Source organism: Osmerus eperlanus, chromosome 5, assembly GCF_963692335.1.
Source record: "Osmerus eperlanus chromosome 5, fOsmEpe2.1, whole genome shotgun sequence".
Lineage (NCBI taxonomy): Eukaryota > Metazoa > Chordata > Actinopteri > Osmeriformes > Osmeridae > Osmerus > Osmerus eperlanus.
Window position 1 is genome coordinate 19,171,311 of NC_085022.1, and position 19,458 is coordinate 19,190,768.

General features: G+C 40.9%; 3 protein-coding genes and 1 non-coding gene across 6 annotated transcripts; 2 read left to right on the forward strand and 2 right to left on the reverse strand.

Moving 5' to 3' along the window:
- Nucleotides 1-751: 751 nt before the first annotated feature.
- On the reverse strand, nt 752-10,946 carry ca12 (carbonic anhydrase XII). Its single transcript, XM_062462362.1, has 9 exons — nt 10,752-10,946; nt 10,356-10,376; nt 6,887-7,066; nt 5,773-5,915; nt 3,974-4,069; nt 3,824-3,887; nt 3,429-3,586; nt 3,100-3,226; nt 752-2,392 (listed from the first exon to the last, which is right to left on the reverse strand). The coding sequence occupies exons 1-9, from the start codon at nt 10,807-10,809 to the stop codon at nt 1,719-1,721; spliced, it is 1,521 nt and encodes a 506-aa protein (XP_062318346.1). The 5' UTR covers nt 10,810-10,946; the 3' UTR covers nt 752-1,718.
- Nucleotides 10,947-11,400: 454 nt separating this feature from the next.
- LOC134020565 (tripartite motif-containing protein 66-like) lies at nt 11,401-16,060 on the reverse strand. 3 transcript variants are annotated; one of them, XM_062460718.1, is made up of 9 exons: nt 15,954-16,060; nt 14,584-14,756; nt 14,402-14,477; nt 13,976-14,177; nt 13,014-13,798; nt 12,627-12,750; nt 12,438-12,512; nt 12,144-12,296; nt 11,401-11,863 (listed from the first exon to the last, which is right to left on the reverse strand). In XM_062460718.1, the coding sequence occupies exons 2-9, from the start codon at nt 14,627-14,629 to the stop codon at nt 11,678-11,680; spliced, it is 1,647 nt and encodes a 548-aa protein (XP_062316702.1). In that variant the 5' UTR covers nt 14,630-14,756; nt 15,954-16,060; the 3' UTR covers nt 11,401-11,677. The 3 variants fall into 3 exon arrangements, with proteins under 3 accessions (XP_062316702.1, XP_062316700.1, XP_062316703.1); XM_062460716.1 differs by lacking the exon at nt 15,954-16,060 and adding an exon at nt 15,362-15,771; XM_062460719.1 differs by lacking the exons at nt 13,976-14,177; nt 14,402-14,477; nt 14,584-14,756; nt 15,954-16,060 and having other exon boundaries at nt 13,014-13,880.
- A 545-nt stretch (nt 16,061-16,605) lies between these two features.
- Nucleotides 16,606-19,011, forward strand: rpl27a (ribosomal protein L27a). The gene is made up of 5 exons (XM_062462363.1): nt 16,606-16,682; nt 17,302-17,365; nt 17,443-17,518; nt 17,861-18,035; nt 18,838-19,011. Exons 1-5 carry the CDS (start codon nt 16,680-16,682, stop codon nt 18,964-18,966), a joined length of 447 nt encoding a protein of 148 aa, XP_062318347.1. The 5' UTR covers nt 16,606-16,679; the 3' UTR covers nt 18,967-19,011.
- Nucleotides 17,631-17,761, forward strand: LOC134021782 (small nucleolar RNA SNORA3/SNORA45 family). The gene has a single exon (XR_009930567.1). It is a non-coding gene; the product is annotated as a small nucleolar RNA SNORA3/SNORA45 family (small nucleolar RNA).
- Nucleotides 19,012-19,458: the final 447 nt, after the last annotated feature.

Here is a 19,458-nt window from a genome sequence, read left to right on the forward strand (position 1 = left end):
AGTATATAAAATGTCCAGAACATACCAAGAAAAGTGCAGCGCTGACTTTTGGAAATTATGGAAATAGACATATAATATTGATTATATATAATATTGATTATATAATAACCAATCATCATATTTACCTTTTTCGCCGTAATAGACAGCAAAGGAGGGAGAGAATTAGCAGTAGTCCAAGCATTACAGCCACAACTATGGAGACCAGTATACCTGCAGGCATGAATGCATTGAGAACCTCAAAATACCATTCTGTGTTCTGAGTCAGTTTGTGTCTCCATGTAATAGGGCAGTATACAGTATTCACACTTTAATTTGTACTGTATTGGCACTGTATTTAATTGTTAGATTCTGCAAGCCCGAGATGCAAGGCCAGAAAAAAAGGATTAAGTGCATGTTTACAGTACACATTTTTAACACCAAGACTTGATATAGAAGGACAAGAATGAAAGTATTAGTAGCATGGCTAATGGATGAGTGTTCATAATGTATATAACAGTATAGTCTTTACATAACTCCAATGGTGACACATCCAGAAAGATGTAGTTCTTTAGCACGTCATTCATTAGTCAGCAACTAATTCATGACGAAAGAGAACAAACATGCTAGTATGAATAAGAATGTCAAGATGGATTCATTTAAGATGAGCAGAAGTGTGCATGCATGGGAAGACATCAATCATAGCCACCAGAATAGAAAACACCAATACACACAAGTAACATACCGATGCTCATCCAGGACAGGATGTCTGGGTAAAGGAGCAAAATTCAGAGAGGAATGTTAGAAGTGCAGACAGAAATATCCGACTCAAGAGGAAAAATACAGTAAATCTGGGTTATCATGGGCATGCATACATTCATAAGCAACCAAGAGTATAGAAATGATATGCACATAATGAAAAGTACACAAACCAACAACTATGACTTGTTCCATTTCCATACCGTTCATTACACAGTTGAATGGGTTAAGGGCCACAGAGAAAGCCCTTGGTGTTGTGTTAGGATGTAAAACTGTCTGTTCAGAGTATTTGTTCAATATATGACTTTATTTAGCAGACAACCGTTTCAACCCACATCACAAGCAGCTATAGCCAGCATTACGAAACAGTTTAAATAAAAATGTTCTTTCTTCGTTGTGCAATACACTAACCACATCAATGTACAATTACTGCAACATATGACTACTTTTCCAAATAAAATTCTAGAATTCTAAAAGACAAGTACGTCACTTGTCTTTGTATGCATTCCATTTATATGTAGCTTTGTTCATTTAGCTTCCCACGCAAAGCACTGTAGCATATCATTCCTTAAACAGGTCTGCCCTTGTCATTGAAATTGCAGTCCACACTGTATATGAATGCACTGGTAATGGCAATTGTTCCACAAAAACAAAATACCCATTATTCATCATTAAGGAAAATAAATGTGGTTATACAGTATATTATGCATATTGGTAACCGTGAATATGTGTATAACCCACGGGTTCGGACAGTTTGCCGTTCGAACAACTTGAGTTGTATAAAAGCAGAGTGATAGTGACAATTTGGCATAGTCAGAAGAAATATCCACAGTCGGTACGAGCTGCAGACATCTCCTCATCGTTTTAGCAGAAATTACAAAAAGACCCCAAATTAGGTGTACGCTGTAAATGCACAGGACGTTTAGAGAATGTCCGGCTACAATGTTACTTGTCTAGAATATATATCGAATTGTGAGGAAGTTCTAGTCCTCCCACTCCATTGGTTGGATCCATAGATATGGTTGGACTGGGCTGTGGGGGGTTTCAGGCACAGTATCAACAGACAGGCTTGAATACTTTGTGAGGGCCAAGCTTGGCTTTTGCTCCGCTGCACTCTTCCTCTGCCCCACATAGGCCTTGGTCAGAGAGCGATCAAGCTCAAAGGCCTCGTCTGTGGGCCTGCCACTGAGGATAAGCCTGATGGTGGGGAGGGCCAGGTCAGACCGGCCGTGCAGGTAACTCCTGAAGTTCAGCTGTGGTAACATCACCTCTCTCAGAGCCTGGACCAGATGGGCCTCGGTGTGAGTTCTCCTCAGCTGATGGATGACCTTCTGCTCCAGAGAAACGCAACACAGCGCGTCCTCATTCAGCCCAGCCCCATAGCGCCCGGCCTGGGTGTGCTTCCAAGGTGAGGAGCTGAACGCGGTGTCTCCATTCACCTTAAATTTCAGCCCTTGTTCCTCAAAGCCGGTCTGGCCCCAGCCGGGCTTGTGGTTCTTCCATGTGTTTCCAGCCTGGGGCTTTTGTCTGAGTTTGGGCAGCAGTTGCTGCAGCCCATCGTCAGCCAGATCCGCAAGGTCACCAAGCTGCAGCTGCCGGATGGTTTGCCTCCTCAAGAGGGGAGATGTGACAGTGATAATACCATACAGTCCTCGGCCTGCATCAGATACAGGATCAGATACAGGATCAGGCTGTTAGACATCTCTACTCAGAGGGCATCCCGTGCATGGTGTTTGGCTTTGACAAACAACATGCAGTTATACTGCCTGCGCTGGTACAGTGACTGCAGAATGCCGACTCCTGCAAAGTCTTTATCATGCAAGCTGAGAAGAAGAAGAAGCCAACGTGCCATGCTGAAGAGATCAGACATTAGGAAAGCGTACTTGTGCAAGAGAATTTCTTGAAATGAAGGAGAGGTGCAGATTCCTGTCATTCCACTGCGTATGGTTTTTCGGTCCATAATGTAGGGTTAACCACCGCTGACTAAAACAAGGCCTTTGAAGACAGATTTATGTGCTGAGGAGCATCCCAATTAAAGTAATGTATAGCGTGTTGTGGAGAATGGCTGTTCTCCACTTTTCAGAAGTCATTTGTCAATCAATTTTACAAGGAAGTCAAGAATGTCGAAATAGCTGCATTGATGCAGTCAAGCGGAAATCAAAAGGTGGGGAATCTGAAGAAGCAAATGCAAGCTCGATGGCCTTTCATCACAAAGAGGCCACAAATGTCACGTCCGCCCCATTGAACCCAGCCGGTACTCTGCCATTTTTGGATTGTTGCAGCATAAGCTTTGCCATTCACTAAAACAGCATATCTTTAGCTTCTGTCACAATACCAAAGCATAGCCAGGAAGACCATACTTACCCTCCTTAAAAGATACCAGGACTACTCTGTTGTTGGGCAACTGTGGTTTCCTGTAGTTTCCATTGAGAGGCACAGGGTTTGAATCTTGGGGACCAGAGGCGTAGATTGCTGTTGCTAGGGCTTGGAACTAAGCAGACATCAAAACAGGACATGACATACATTTCCCACCATTTTAGAGCAATTGAAGCTCTACAGTGTACATTACATTTTTGGTGCTTTGATTGGCCTAGATTTCATTTCACATTAAAGAACATGAAACTTTGATGCTACAAATCCCAACCCAGCTATATACTCTAGAGAAAAATAAGTGACATCAACTGTTTCAGCACCTGTTTGACAGAGATGGAGACGGGAGACCTAAAGACCGTCCAGAGCACACTGGGATAGCATGGAGGCGTGGTCAAGGAGCCATCATAGCGGTAATATTCATCCAGACGCGTAGGCAGCAAACTCCGGATGTTAAACCCTGCCACCTGCACCCTCTGGTCTAAGTCAAATACAAACAGTAGTTCCCATCAATGGGGTTATATTTCTTTTAAAATCAAGAGTGTAAACATTTCTATGAATCATTCCAGCCTGGTAGATCCGCCTGATCTGGCAAATTAATGTTCTGTATCATTTTGAAATGAATAAAAACAAAAAAGGTGAGAGCAGCAGTCAGTGTAGTTATTTCAACCACCATTATTTTTATTTGAATTGAGATAACCATCAATGTAAAACTCACCTTTGTATTTAATCCCATTGATATACTTAAGGAACTGGTCAAATGCTGGGTTGAACTCCCCGATCTGTATCAGAGAGAGGCTGACATTATATACACAATCTGTTTATGAGGTTGGTCCTTCTGATCCAGTCTTTCTCTATGGGCTCTCACCTCTATCAGAACACCCAGCACAGCCAGTCCATCAGATTTGTCAACTGCCATTGAGATGTTGGCGTACTTGTCTGAGTTGAAATGCACAACATGCATCTGAGAAAGAAGAGATACACAGGGAGTCATCCACCATGTTCACACACAGAAAATGACAGGAAAGATAGATGGGCGTAACATCTCGGTGTTATAAACCATTTTAAAGTCGTGGTTTTCTCTCATTCAGTCAGCGATACACTGGTCAACGGCACCTGTGGAGAATCTTTTTGCTTGGTGTTTCAGCTTTGTGTCCCACATAAGCAGGCAGGAATTGATGCAAACACATGTAATGTCAGTGTATTTCCAGAAAATGTCTTGGGAGAAAAGGGGCAAGGCTTTACTACTTCTGGGAAATGTTCAACATGGCATCATGCAGGACTGCAACGACAACATGTCATCAAAGTAAGTAGGTTTTCTTGTGGTTCGGTTTCCTGGAGGCAGTTGAAAAGAGGCTCTCTTGCTACGTGTCCTGTGTCAGGTCATGGAAGTCATGTGTTTGAATTGAAGGGTATGGTCTTTTAAAAGGACACATGATTTTACTTGGCTATTTTAACTATATTACAAGCCTTATTCCTTTACATAGTAAACACACCCAGGCCTGAATTCAAATGTTCCTCTTTAGAAAAAGAGAAAGAAATTATACCTGTTGTAACACCTGAATTTCTGCATAATCATCTGAGGTAGTTTTCAATGTGACTGACACTATATGCCAAGAAACCGTTTACTGGGCTATGGATATGACAACGTTGCCACATAGAAGAGGTCATTGGAAATTCAAACATATAGTCTAGCATTCTAGTTAATCCCATACAGCATTGGAGTATAATTACATTTTAGCAGGTTTGGCACTAACCATTTGATAAAATATGCAAATTAAGGTGTAAAGATGTGGAAGAACACCTTTTACTTTGCAGTCGCTGGCCAGGCAATGCTCTGGCCTTCTAAAGCAACTCATTACAATCTTGTACTTCAGACACCATGGATTGACTGAATGACTCCTAAAAGTTACAAGCAACCATGATTTTCATTGACATATCCAACCAAATAGTTTGTGCTTGGCTCTCCTCAGACCTACAGCAGATAAAGACCCATGGAATCTTGCACATCGTTCTTGCAACTCTCAATCTTGCAACTGCCTGTTAACTTACAGTAGTGGTAAGTAAATTGTAATGTTTTGATGTATAAAACCAGGAACAGGCCTACTGAGAAAATCTGTGTTGGATAGCAATGATGGAGTCCAAGCCACAAATCCAGACCCTAAATATGCATTAAATTACACCATGAAGCGTAAGATGCACAATAAGCCATTCCTGTGACTGCCAAAAGGGTTGACGCTTCAGATGCACATCTGCCACTTGATGTTTGAGAGAACTGGGACACAGATATGCAGACAGGCAGCTCCAAGCAGTTTCCTCCTCTTAAAGTAAGCCATGCTAGAAGGGTGTCACTGGCTCTGGTCCCTGTGACAGTCAAATGTCACATGCTGAAGTCGCTGAATATCAAATGATTAAACTCAGCCTAGGGCACAGTCACTATTGCTAGATGTCCTCAGTCAAGCTATATGATAAGCTGTACTTGTATACCGATAGAATGTACACAATACATTTACAGTCCTTTCAACAAGTCTGTCATATCTTATCCAGTCTCCTGGCAAACAACTTCAGGTTACAGCCCCCAGCATACCTCAATGTTTACCCCTCAATACATAACTGGTGGTAATGTTTTTGTTTATTGTTGCTGACCCATTGTCCCAGCCCATTTACCTCTGCTGCAAACTGCTTGCCATTGACAGTGTGCTCTGAGCCAGCAGGCAGTCTAGATGAGCCCCAGTGGAAGTGGAGCTGGGCAGCAGTGTAGTGATGAGGGAGGCCGGTGATGTGCATCCTGGAGGGCAGGGATAGTTGCACTGTGGACACAAAACAGAGGGCAATATTTCCGTTTACAAAACTAGAGAAACCGAGGAAGGAAATTTCTCTTTTCAGGTTGTTGATATGATGCCTTAGGATATTGACATACACACCTGGCAGCCAGACCTGTAACGCTTCATCCGCCTCAACAAGCTACCGGACTACCTGCTGCAGGTGTAGGTTTCACATGGATAGCTTTTTTCCCTAAAGTAACCCATCTAAAATTTGGAATAAACATGCAGAGATTTGATCCCTCATTTCCAGCATATTCAGCCCACAGGATGGCATCTTAAAAGAGCAGCTCAGGTGAATTTTAAGTAGATGATCTATGTCAGCTTGATGTTAAAAAAAAAAATTTTATCGTATTTTTTTTAGGGTTGCCAAAGCATCCACTGTTTCCTGCTGTCAAACTGTCAAAGCAACCTCAAGTCCGTTTGTGAAAATCCGGAATGACGCAATCACCTGCCACTGTCAGGGTGTATGATTAGCCCCCCGTTGGGTAAGTGCATGTTCGAGAGAGAGCTGTATCAGCATACTGTACCTCAAGTACACAGTCGCTGAGCAAATTCCTCTTAACCAACAGCACAACCAGACATTAGCCATGCAAGCATAAGCATCTGTCTGGTCCAGGCACCCTGCTGGCTGATGACATGTGGTGAAACAGCAGCCTCTGCCATTGTATCTCCATTGATGTCACTGTCAATATGATGTCATGTCTTAAACCAACACACAAGAGACATTGCTCCTGTGTTACAGATTTGTTGCTGTTTATGTTCTGAAAGACATCTCAGGATAAAGTGATATCATGTATACAAACTGTACTTTTGTCTCCCCATTTAGCTCACAACTCTAGAAACAGAGGTTTTGATGACACTCTTGCCATTATCCTGTGTACCACTACAGGACCATCTACAGTGTATGTGCACTGGTTTACTGCATGCGTGTTACATCGTTAACAATTTCCACTCACCTGAATGACCATTGTTTCCTAGTGTAAGCTGCTCATCGGTTGATAAGTTGTAGTTCCGGACCTCAATTGGTCGCAAAGTTGGATCAAACCTCAGCAGGTCTGGCTGGATGTCGATGGGAGACTGGAATGCCCCTCCACAGAAAGGATATTGCTTGGACCAGACATTTTCTCCATGAGATCCTGTAACATCATCATCACATCAGAAATTGCTGACAAGAGACCATGTGACCTTTTACCAATTAGATATGAGAGGTTGAATATTAGCACAGGAAGTACCACAAAAGCATCCATTTGGCCTTTGAAAACAAACTGGCTGACACGATGGGGACACTTCACGACCTGCGCTTTATTTCTGCTATGATTCAAGTCCTTAGTTGAAAATCAACAGAAAACCTTTTAAATGTTAAGCTCTTCTTAAAGGGCAAACCAAGAACAAAGCATGATCTAAAGTTAAGTGCAACAGGGGACAACTTCAAAAAGGGTGCCAGGATTTATCCTGGCCAGCAGAACGTTTTATCTGTAATCAAAGTGAAGTATTATTATCTGTGTGATGTGCAGGGCTGACTACAGAGCAGCATGGGAGAGGACTGTGGCTTGTGTTCTGCCTGTTATTGGCCCTAGCACCAGTATCAATCTGAGGCAGTGAGAACTAAAATGGTGTTAGCTGGGACAACCAGTGAAAATACCATCCCTTTCCAAATGAAAGGTTTCTATAGCACAGTTCACCAATGAGGTCTACTTCACCTCACCTATCAAGCCAAGCCATGCATGACGTCAGCCGTAAATTCTCAATAGCTGCGACCGATCGACTGACATATTGAGCTATAGAGCTGCTAGTCGCAGTCAAAGGTTATTGATGTTGAAAGTTTTGTCTTTAGCCTACACAGTACTTAGTTAACATGATCTAGGGCTGTATCGCCGGCAGTCAAGCCTCCTGTCACAGTGGGGTATCCAGTGGGACCGAGAGGACTTGAGGCTTGCGGTAGTCTATTGTGATATGGAGGCACCAAAGGATGACCAAGATAACTCCGCATGCACTGTGAAGTCTAGTTCATTGAACATGTTCTTCTGCACGAGACAAATACGGTCCCAACTCCATGGCACATGTATTCAGTCAGTAAAATGAGAAGAATGGTTTCTTGGTGGATTTTTCCGATGTGATATCCAAACATGTCTCTCCAAGAAAAGCACTCAAACATAATAGACAGCTCAATGTACTACATGTATTCAAGTAAAAATTGCTATTCTCGCTCCACTACATGTTGCATATTGACTATTCATAATTCAGCGCGACGACCCATTCATAATTCATTCAGATGTCATTCACTGTTTCCACAATTACCATATTATATGCCAGTTGTGTTTTGATGTGCATGGTGCGGCATGCAAACCTTCTCCTCCCAATCACATCACAGAGCCCAGTGAATTGATTCCACATGACATGTTGAAAAGAAAAGTACAGAACATGAGGGAAACTACCTTCTAAAATCACTGGGCTCAAAACGTTCAGCTTCATGTCAAATGTCTCAAGAAAAAGCAACACACTATTTTGGTGACAATTACTTACCGTACAATTCATTTGCCGTTTTAATTAGGGCCAATTTTCTGTCTCATAATTACACCAGTGACCTGTGGTAACCCCCAAGTCTTCTTTTGCACAATTTGAATGCTAGTAATGTTTCAACAGTTGGCATCAAATGCACTGAGTCAAGAATCCCTCCGAATGTCTATACATTGTGAAGACTGAATGAACTCTGAATTGAGGCACATCACATGAACATTCAGCAAAGCCCCCAGATGACCTTAATGTAAAGTGTTGCCAGAAGGATAAATACTAATAGCAGCGTTTTGCTCTGGCTTTATGAACACTTGCACATTCAGTTGAGGTTTTCGAGACTTAAGCTTTAACCATACGGGAGTTGGGCTGGGGTGAGTCACTTCCCATACTCCAGGGTAGCTTGGTTCTCTCTGTCACCCAGATGGAGCAGGGAGGTGAAGTCACAGGACTTAGCAGTGCCAGGGTCAGCAGAGAACGTCATCATCCCTGTGGGCCACCAGCTTCTGAGTAGGGGTGTCTTCATATTGTTTGACTGTAACTTAGGATGATATCCACCCCGCTGGACATACATGCACAATGTACTGAAGACAGGCCTGAGGTTCTTTAAGTTTTCACTGTTTGGCTGTCGTCACTTTCCACCACGACTCAGCAACTAAAGCTCAAATCTGACTGTATGCATTCTCACAGTTGCTGCTAACATTACTTGGCTATGTTATCAAATGGTAAAGACATTGCCACTAAGCTAAATAACCATCTGAATCAGATTTTTCTCAGGAAGTCTATTTTATCAGTGATCATAGGGTGGCCAGCAGATTGAACAGAATCTGCAGACAGGTATTCTCTGTAATTGCATGTTACTGCTGTTATTAATAATATGATGGGGACCAGCAAACACAAAACCTGCTAAATGCAGCAAGTATAATTTCCTTCCACTATAAATATTTGACCTCAAATTACAGAGTAGTCATAAAACAATGAATATGAATATATATACATATTCATTGTTTGAATATATATATATATATATATATAAAGACATTTACATTTACTCATTTAGCAGACACTCTTATCCAGAGCAAATATATATATATATATATATATATATATATATATATGTAAAATAGCACACCAGGTCAGATGACTGAGGGTTGAGGAATACAAATTCCATACAGTAAAGCTAAATGCTGTTTATGTCAGAGCTGGTAATCATTCAAGTGGTCTCTTCACTTTGCCCTTATAGTATGATTACCAGGCAAGGTGAAGTAAATTGCAGATGCATTTAGCTATGTGGGTTAGATAGTAGAGCTGTGTAAAAATGTGGTGACAGATAGTTGATAGTCCTGGTGTGCTTTGAAGGTTGGGTGAAGATCCCATGCTGGATCAAGGTTGTAGGCTATTAGAGGGTACCTTGTAAGCATTTGGCAAAGGGGTGTAAATTACTTTGAACAATGAACTAAATGGTCCTCTTCAAAAAGTCTTCCCAACACCCTCTGAGGGGTTATCACTCTGGACTCATTGAATTTTCATTTGTCAGAAGTTTCTTTCAAAGTCATGCTGGATATTGCATTGATGCTTATTTTAAGACATTTAAACAATGTTTCAGTGTTGTATAATTTATTTCTTTTCCACCGGGTGCTAGTCACTAAGTTGTATTGTGTTTCATCATGTTGTTCATGTTAATTGTGTTATTTTTTATTATTTGAAAACCAAATAGACTTCAGCCTCATTACTCTTGTACAGTAAACTCTCACAGTAGCCAAATTGTGTGATTGTACACACTGATAGGACACCGGTATTGAGAATAGCCGACTCAGGAGTCAATTGAAAGTCAGATTTTAACTAGATTTTGGAGTTAATGATACAGTTGCAATCATTGAAAGCATTAATAAAATCAGGCAATAGTCCACTTACCCATGTAAGTCCATTTTGCACCTGCAAGAGAAGAAGTTCATGTCCATCAATCATCTTCATATTAACGTAAAAATGACATGCATCTCATTCTGAAACATAGTTACATCATCGAGTGTCAGTAATTCTATATTTACCTTTCAAATATTGATCCCTTTATCCATGACCGGATTCACAACTATACATGGCTATTTTTGTTGTTAAAATATCTAAACTTTACTAGATGGACGATCTTACCATATCGATCACTTAACTGAGCCTATAACTTTATTCTCATTCATCAGCCTATCCCATCAGTATTTCTTTTAGACTAAGAAAAGTTGGAGTTACCAAGCTCTACAAACATAGGCTAGTTAATTAGTTTCAGCCCAAACTTAAGCAAAGCATACATGTACTTACCATGCACGACATGATTCATAAGGACCATCAGCGGTGACACAAAGATAAAAATTAGCATGTTGACTTTACGAATGTCGATGACTTTCCAAACACCGGGAAAAATCTTTAAATCAACGTCGCTGAAACCGGCTTTTAAAGAAGTCTTGTCGGCCACATTATAGCGTCAACTGACGTCAGAGCAATCAAAGACGAGCCTCCAATCTAGTGAGCAAGACAACCATTGCCTCCGTGCACGCACAGTTTCCTATTTACCCATCACATCATTTTGAATTAAGTGATAGGGGATTTGTGATTGAGACACCAAAAACTGTGAACTGAGTGGCCACGTGCTTTCATTGCATTACCCTGGTTTTATCAAGACTCTCAGCAACAGTACTCCCACCAAAACACTTACATTCCGTGCATATTTCTCTTTCTCACTCCCTCTCTCTCTCTCTCTCTCTCTCTCTCTCTCTCTCTCTCTCTCTCTCTCTCTCTCTCTCTCTCTCTCTCTCTCTCTCTCTCTCTCTCTCTCTCTCACACACACACACACACACACTTTCACTCTATCTCTCTCTTGCTCACAGTATTCTCCGCAAAATGTAGGGTTTCATATTTAATGAAAATAAAACAAATTATTCAGCATCGCGTTGCTCAGTCAATCCTTTATTATAGCTCATCTGATGTACAAATAGAATAGATATACGGTTATGTTATGGTTTAGTTGCACCTATGGTTTAATAACACCCAACAACCCTGTGATGAATTCAAGCCAGAGTAACCAAATGTTAATTACCATATTAAAACGTATTTCTTCACACTAAGCTCCACTACACACACCCTCCCCACCTGCACTAGGGGTACTTTACAACAATATGTGGGTTACACATGATTAGATCATAATTAATAAAATAGAACAGTGATATGCCCTTACAAACAGCAATCTTTTAAAGATAATATTTCTTCCCACTTAAAACAGGCTTCTTACTCTTCCTGTTACGCCAGGAGAGTTGAGCTCGGTCCACTCTGTCCTGGTTGGCCTTTGGGAAGTTCTGGTCTGGGAACACCTCCTGAATCTTAGTCAGGAAGAAGGCCTCAAGGTCACGGCCTGCCTGGGCCACCTCTGAGTCTGGCTGGAGACAAGAAGAAGAGCTTCTTTTTAAATCCCAAATGTTTGATTGTATCCATATCTAAACCTTATTACAATATCTAAAAATGGCATAAAAAGTCACATAATTAAACATATATACGTGGATATTTGTCTTTGTAGCATGTTTAGGATATCAAATTTGTATATGTATGTTATATCTTGGTTTTTAATATTTTGTATTTTCGTAGAAGTCAGAATGAATTAAATAATTCTCATACTAAATGACAAAAAAATAAAATAATAATACCGTAGTTCTGACTTACATAGTTAAATGTTGCGCAATTCCTGAACATTAGCATGATGTCGTCCACAAACTGCTCAAAGGTGAAGTAATGAAGGGTGTTACCCTTGTTCAGCTTCTTTCTGATCACTGAGAGGTCAATAGGCCTCTTAATGATCTGGTAGTAATTGCGGGCCTGGAACCCAATCACAGAGCCATTATCATCATCATCATCATCATCATCACCACCACCATTATCTCCACCCCCACTATCCTCCTCCTCCTATCTCATGATTACCACCACCTTCTTTGCATCAGGGATGAAGATGACACTCACGATTGGGCTAACAGGCTCCTGAAATGGGGCGCTTGAGATATGACAGGAAAGCAGCAGAGTCAGCTTCTCACATCTCTGAGCAGAGGGAGAAACACAAATGGCTGAATGACACACCATGTCCCTCTGAGCCGAAACAATCCACACTCTGATGTGTCTTGAAAGTTGCATGTCTTAATAGGTGCTACCCACTCTTTGGTGTGTTCTGGACAGAGTATAAGGTGCTCCAACTCCCAAAAAGGAGCATGTGTTCTCACACTCATATTCCGCCTGGGGCTCTTGGTCACTTCTACAGAGTGTGCACACCCAGTCTCCACTGTGGGACACACAGACATAGCAAATAGATCAATAGGCAAGAGCCTACCTTAATATGAGAGTACATTTGTATAAAGCTATCATAGCAATACAAGGGCAAAGTACATGACAGTGTATAGAATCTTTTGTGTTTTTTTTTTATATATTTTTTTTTTTACAGACAACATTATGTATGATGTGTGATCAAAAGTTGTTTATGAAACTCAAAGGAAAACATAAACAGAGTGTATGAAAAGGAATACAAAGATGGCTGTCACTACTTACAGTGGGAAGAACATGAGAACTGGTATATGACATGACAGGTGGTAGACCTTTGGGCAGCGATCACAGCAGAGCAGTTCCCCTCCGTTTAAACAAACAGCACAGAAATCCTCACTCTCCATCTCTCTTCTCTCCAAAGATCCCTCCTCTCTCGTTTCTGTCACTTCTTCGTCTTTACCATCTTCTTCTCTCTCCTCCGTCACCTTGACAACCCCTCTTGTAGCTTCTCTTATTTCCTTCACTGTGTCTTCTTTCCCTCCTATCTGTTCGTAACCTTCCTCGGTTGTATCTTCTTGTTCTTCTATTGTCTCTTCTCCCTTATTCGTATATTCTATCTTCTCTGTCCCCTTGTCTTTTCCATGCAGCTCCATCGACACTAAGTACTTGTGATTAGTGGAACAGTGCCCTTCTTGCCACTCACCGTACCCCTTGCATACTGGATCACAAACAGATTTTTGGGATTCCAATTCCAACTCCAGAACCATATCATGTTCTGGTTCCAAATCAGATTTTGATTTCAGTTCCAATTCTGACTCCAGGTCTAGCATTGATTCGAATTTCATACCTGGATCCCACTCATCTTGGAACTCAAATCCAGATTCATAGTCTTGTCCCATACCAGATGCTGGTGCCTGTGCTGTAACAGGTACTGATGGTACGGATATGTCAAGAGCGTGTGTTTCTGTTGAAACAAGTTCCATACCTTCTTTTTGAGCTGGCCCGTGTTCAGATCGAGGACACACATTTATGCACTCTGTACTCTGTTCAATATCCTGATGGAATAGACTCTGCAGACAAATAGAAACATTTGTAAATTATTTTTGCAACAAAAAACAAGTATCGATAACATTATTCTTTGGGGAGATACAAGAGCATTATATTCTTGATGGCCTTTTTTGGCCTTATTGTAGGGTCCCAGTTCAAATGACCCTTGGGCTGATTTCGACAATTATCAAGGTCTGTACCTTCTGAGAATGCTCTTCTTGGATCACAACCCCTTGCTGTTCCGTGTGTATCTGAGGTGTACATGGTGTAACCATAGACAACAATGGCTGCCTATTTACTAGAAATACGGACTCATTAGGGTCTATTTGGAAAGTCAGTCGTTCCAGACACACAACAGCTATGCAGGAACTTCCCAGAATTCTCTCTGCCTCTGGGTGGATCCTGTAGAAAATAACACAAAGCTTTACATCAGCCTCATTACCAAGGATCTTTGTGAACATGCTCAGACACAACAAATGATTTACATTCTCCAGCAGTGAGGGAATTAATAAGGATATATCAGAAAGTGTTATATTGTATCTCTAAGGAATAATAATAAATACAAATCTATCGTACCTGTGTTGTCAATGTTTGCTTTTTATTTTATGTGTGAGATTTAAACATACCTAATTCTCTTTGTTGAAGATACTATCTTAACTTTTTCCCCGTCCATTTCTGTTTTCTTTTGGTCAAATGCACCTCCTAAAGAATAATAGGATAGTTTGACTGAAAACAATTTACGAAGAAAAGAATGTTCAACATGATTGACCTCTACATTTCAAATCCATTTCAGTTCTCATTGAAATACCATTTGAACTCTGTGTTTCGCACACTTTCTTGCAGGGAGAAAACATTTTTTTTTGTATCAGGTAGCTTGAAATGTCTTTGTTGTTGCTGGGAGGAAGATAAAGTCATCGTGGATTTTCTCTGCAGTAACCAGCATGGCTCCATGTTCATCCCTGAGGACTGAGCACCATCAGGCTGCAGATCAGAGGAAGACCAGTATCATCTATGACAACGTCGAACTTACAAAGTTATAAACTTTGTGAAAGTTACAAACTTTAACAAAGCTGAAAACCCAGACTGTACCTTTTTCTCTCCAAATAAGTCTCTACCTTCCTCTTCCTATACACACACTGATTTAAATAAATGGTAGTTATGAAGCTCAGCGGAAGCCTGATAACAACCAATTCCTTATACTCATGTGTGTTGGAGCATGTCCCCATGTCCTGCATGTTTTAGACATGCAGGACATGGGGTCCCTGAGGACCAGGGTTGAGAAGCACTGTTCTAGAATGTTACGGATGACATTTGTGAAGTTTGTCAGCCCTTCAGCTCCCCCTAACGGCCCAGACTTGCCTGTTGTGCACTTTATACCACCTCAAATATGCATTAGCCTATTTCATTTAATGTTGCCTCCAAACAACTTCACCTGCTTCACTGTATGTCGTCAGGTCTTGAGATGTACACCTGGCATTTACACCTCATACAGTGCCCGGTTTGCAAGAGAATCCAGCTACACACAGACAGACGTACAGCGTTTCCTGGTATTATAGTAATATGTGCTGTTTCTTTTTATGTTTTACCTTTAAATTCTCTGTTGTGAAGCTCCATTCCCCTGCTGGAGTTTCCTGGTTTAAGCCGGTCTAAACTGCCTAAGCCTCCTGTGTACCAATCCTACTCACCTGCACCTAGCTATAGAGCACTAGTGACCCAGAAATACAGTATCAGAGTTGCCATCCTTCTGGGATAGTTGCCATGGCATCTGTGGGTCGATGCTGCCAGCACTGATGCAATAGTTCTCTAGGGGAGCCACAGGCTTATCTCACAAAGATGGTCTAAGGGCCATGAGCTAAAAGCAAAACAACTGTGTCGCTTTATGGTGGAATCATCAACATAACTACCTACTGTGTCCACGTTTGGTTAATATTGTTGGCTGGGCAATCAGAAAAGATTAGGCAATTCAGTGCAATTGCAACCAATTTACAATATAGGGTTAAATCAGTTCTTAGGTTACATCAGGTCTTTAGACACTACACTGTTTCTGATTCAATGAATAATGCCTGTCCACCAGGAAGAAAAAAAAACACTTATCCCATTACTTATATAATATATTTTTGTTGCACTATTTGGATCTTGATATCAACATTAATAGATTGAACAAATGTTGTCACTTACCTGTTCTGGCTCACAAAGATATATTTACAAAATGGATGTAGAAACAGGCTGGTGATAAATGGACTGTGAATGGGAACCAGTGTCAAAGTGTTGTGATGTCTCCAGTGCTGAACAGATGTATGACTGTTTGTGCAGCTCTTCAACAGTTCCGGCCAGCCCCATTAATCCCCCAGTACCTCATTACTGCCTGGTTGTGTTATTGTAACTAGCAGTGCGTGCATTAGGGCTATTTCCCTGCACTTATGTTATCCAGAGTCAAGAGCTGGATATAAGGTGAAAATTGTATTAATGCTACACAACATAATATTTGCATATTAGTGCAACTAAGTAAAGAATAATACATATTATTAGTGCAATAAAGTAAAGCAGCTCAAAGTAACCTAGTGAATGATAGTATAAAAGCAAGTAGTAGGCCTATATAAGGCATATGTGACTTTGATTAACTGTCTAAAAATCAGTTTAGCACAAAGTTGACTATTTACTGGAGAAAATGTCATGTGTAATATAACATGAATAATACATGAATAAATAAATAAACAAATTGTTTGTAAATAGTGTGTATACCTATACATTTTAAATAAATACACCAAATTAATGATTATTTTATTAATCCCAAGTATTTCCGCATGGAGTCGCTGTCACTTTTGTAACGTTCTGTTGGAGACAAGATCTCGCACAAAATCGTGAGACTTCCGATTCCCTTTCCTCTTTCAACTAGCCTCCAAGATGGTAGGTGCTATAATGTGTTTCTGTACTGCAAAATTAGGTTTACATCTATGTCCATCCCGTGTTGTACAAGCTGAAAGCGACATACCGTGACACAAGTTCTTGTGAATATAAAAGTTTGTTTCACTCTTCGGTAATATTACGGATGATTGCGTCCAAATTATTGTAGATTTTGATGAATTGTTGCAGGGCCGGTCATCTTCAGCACGGCCATTGGCTCACTCAGCCCCTTCCCCACGTTATTGTTGTAAATTGAGGACATTTCTTTAATATAAACGTATTAAATGTACTGTAAACCTGCCGCGTGATCGAATAAGAAAAGTGTGCGTATAATTAGGAAATAATAGATAATAGTAGTAAGCTAACAGTTAGCCGTGGGTTAATTGGGACTGTAAACTAACCTAGGCTAGTTGTTTCATGTTGGCTGCCCCGATTATTCAGCAATTGACATACTAGATCTCGTGGATCACAGTTCACATTACGGTATAGTGTCTGTAGACTTGAGTCCTGTCAATCGGGAAACAAGCTGTTGCTCGGTTGTGGAATATGGGCCTGTATTGGGAATCTGTTGGTCAGTATTGTCAGCTACAGTAACATTAAATCATAACTTATCTGACTTAAGCCAACCAAGAAGACGAAGACCAGGAAGCTCCGAGGGCATGTGAGCCATGGACACGGTCGTATTGGTAAGTGCCTTATTTAATTATGAATTAAATCGGACTGTTTATTTTACAGTGAGTTAACTGCTCTGTACTCATTCTAGGCAAACACAGGAAGCATCCTGGAGGTCGTGGTAATGCTGGTGGTATGCATCACCACAGAATCAACTTTGACAAATAGTGAGTAAAGTGTTCTCCCAGGTTTGACTTGCAAAGCTTTTGGTACTGTATGCATTTGGCATTGTGCTTCAATCTATTGTAGTTGCATGGGCATCAATGTTAAACCAACTTTTCAGAGGCTAGAGTCTCATCCTGACATACACTTGTCTTGGTGTGCTAGAGCACTCTAAGATTAAAGACTGATCCTATTCACCGACTGGCCTGTTTTTATTAGGTTAGTCAACCACATGGGCAGTTACAAGTATGAAGTTCCTTTAATTTGCCTGACTTGCATGCTGCCTGTTACTATAGATTTGTGTTTTGTTTATATTTTCCTCAATAACTTGGACTGCGTTTTCACAGCCACCCTGGGTACTTTGGAAAGGTTGGTATGAGACACTATCATCTGAAGAAGAACACAGTTCACTGCCCCACTATCAACCTGGACAAGCTGTGGACACTGGTGAGCGAGCAGACCAGACTCAACTACGGCAAGAAGCCCGAGGGACCTGCCCCCATCATAGATGCTGTCCGTGCTGTAAGTACTGAATGCAGAGATGTCTCTGGACTTTGTGTGTTGGTTTATTTTTGTGTGTGCTGAACATCAATTGTACAGGAACAGGATCATAAAACATGATATTAGTGATGCTTTTCTTCTAAGTGACAGGAAAGTAGTTATCTAGTAACCCTTTCCTTTTTTCGTGTCCATACTAAGCCATAGCCTAGCCAATAACCAATTGATTGTTATGATATAAGGTGTGTAGAGCACCCAATACACCTGTTTCAAATGAATGGGTTGTCATCAAGCTCTTTTGAAGTCTGGTAACATCATTTCACAAAGCAATAGCAACACAAGCATAAATGTGACACACATTGACACCTTTCATGGCTACGAAGGCTAAACTAAGGAGGAGTAATGATGGCTATAATGGCAATGTGAGATGGTGTTAGTGTCTTGCTGATGGCAAGCATACTGACTAATCTGGTTTCTTTAGAGGTGTAAATGTAGCCATGTTATGATTAAATATGTAGGCAATATCGTAAAACAAACGAAAGAAAAAAACATTGGTACAATTTGACTGTAGCACCCAGTCCTAAGACTTAGTAAGTCAGTATTACTTTATAATAGTTAATTAGTCAATAAAAAGTCAATGAATTCCCAGACTATTCTGAACTCAGTCAGTTCATCTCAACTTTTACTAATAACTGACAAGTTGAGATGGTGCCTGTTACTTGGTGCCTGAATTGTGGAAAGAAAACTGCTGGTTTTGCAAATCTGTGACTTATGCTATGTTTTAGAAATGCTATGTTCGTTGACATCTTGTGTTGTGTTTCAACAGGGCTACTTCAAAGTTCTGGGAAAGGGCAAGCTGCCCAAGCAGCCCGTGATTGTTAAAGCAAAGTTCTTCAGCCGACGGGCAGAGGAGAAGATCAAGGCAGTGGGAGGGGCCTGTGTGCTGATGGCATAAGCTCCTGCTAATGTTTTTTGCATAAATAAAAATGTATGAATGGGATTTGACTCTTGGTGTTTGTCCTTTGAAAAAAATTTAAGTAGAATTTGACAATAGAAACTGTAATTGTAGAGTAGTGTTCACACTTGGCAGGTTTGGTTTGATTAAATCGAACTTTGTTCTGATCTGTTACTATGGTTAATTTGAATAAGTGAACTCAGCCATACGAACCTTGGTACGAACCAAACATGCGGACCGAGACCGCCTGGAAAGCAGGTCTCGGTCTGCTTCCAAACGAACCACAAAAACTGTCCAATCAGGTTGTGATCCATTTGAATATGAATATCCATATGCCTTAGGTCCAGTGTTATTGATGGGCCTAAGCCTATTACGCATTCACAGGGTAATTTTTGGGGCCAGCTTTCCTTCCTGCTTTTGACAGCAGTAGCCTCTGTTGATTTGAGCCTGGATGCTATTATTTTAATTGGCCTATAGTTTACGATTTCTGGT

Bases quoted from the DNA above. Each gene is read 5' to 3' on its own strand.
- LOC134020565 (XM_062460718.1), bottom strand. From the start codon at position 14,629: ATGTTTTCTCCCTGCAAGAAAGTGTGCGAAACACAGAGTTCAAATG. The intron at 14,178-14,401 runs GTATGTTTAAAT...TATTTTCTACAG, and splicing joins TCTTCAACAAAGAGAATTAG to GATCCACCCAGAGGCAGAGA. The intron at 12,751-13,013 runs GTAAGTAGTGAC...TGTGTCCCACAG, and splicing joins GTTCTCATGTTCTTCCCACT to TGGAGACTGGGTGTGCACAC.
- ca12 (XM_062462362.1), bottom strand. From the start codon at position 10,809: ATGCTAATTTTTATCTTTGTGTCACCGCTGATGGTCCTTATGAATCAT. The intron at 10,377-10,751 runs GTAAGTACATGT...CTTCTCTTGCAG, and splicing joins TATGAATCATGTCGTGCATG to GTGCAAAATGGACTTACATG. The intron at 5,916-6,886 runs GTGAGTGGAAAT...TTGTGTCCACAG, and splicing joins AGGAAACAATGGTCATTCAG to TGCAACTATCCCTGCCCTCC.
- rpl27a (XM_062462363.1), top strand. The intron at 17,519-17,860 runs GTGAGTAAAGTG...GCGTTTTCACAG, and splicing joins AGAATCAACTTTGACAAATA to CCACCCTGGGTACTTTGGAA. The intron at 18,036-18,837 runs GTAAGTACTGAA...GTGTTTCAACAG, and splicing joins TCATAGATGCTGTCCGTGCT to GGCTACTTCAAAGTTCTGGG.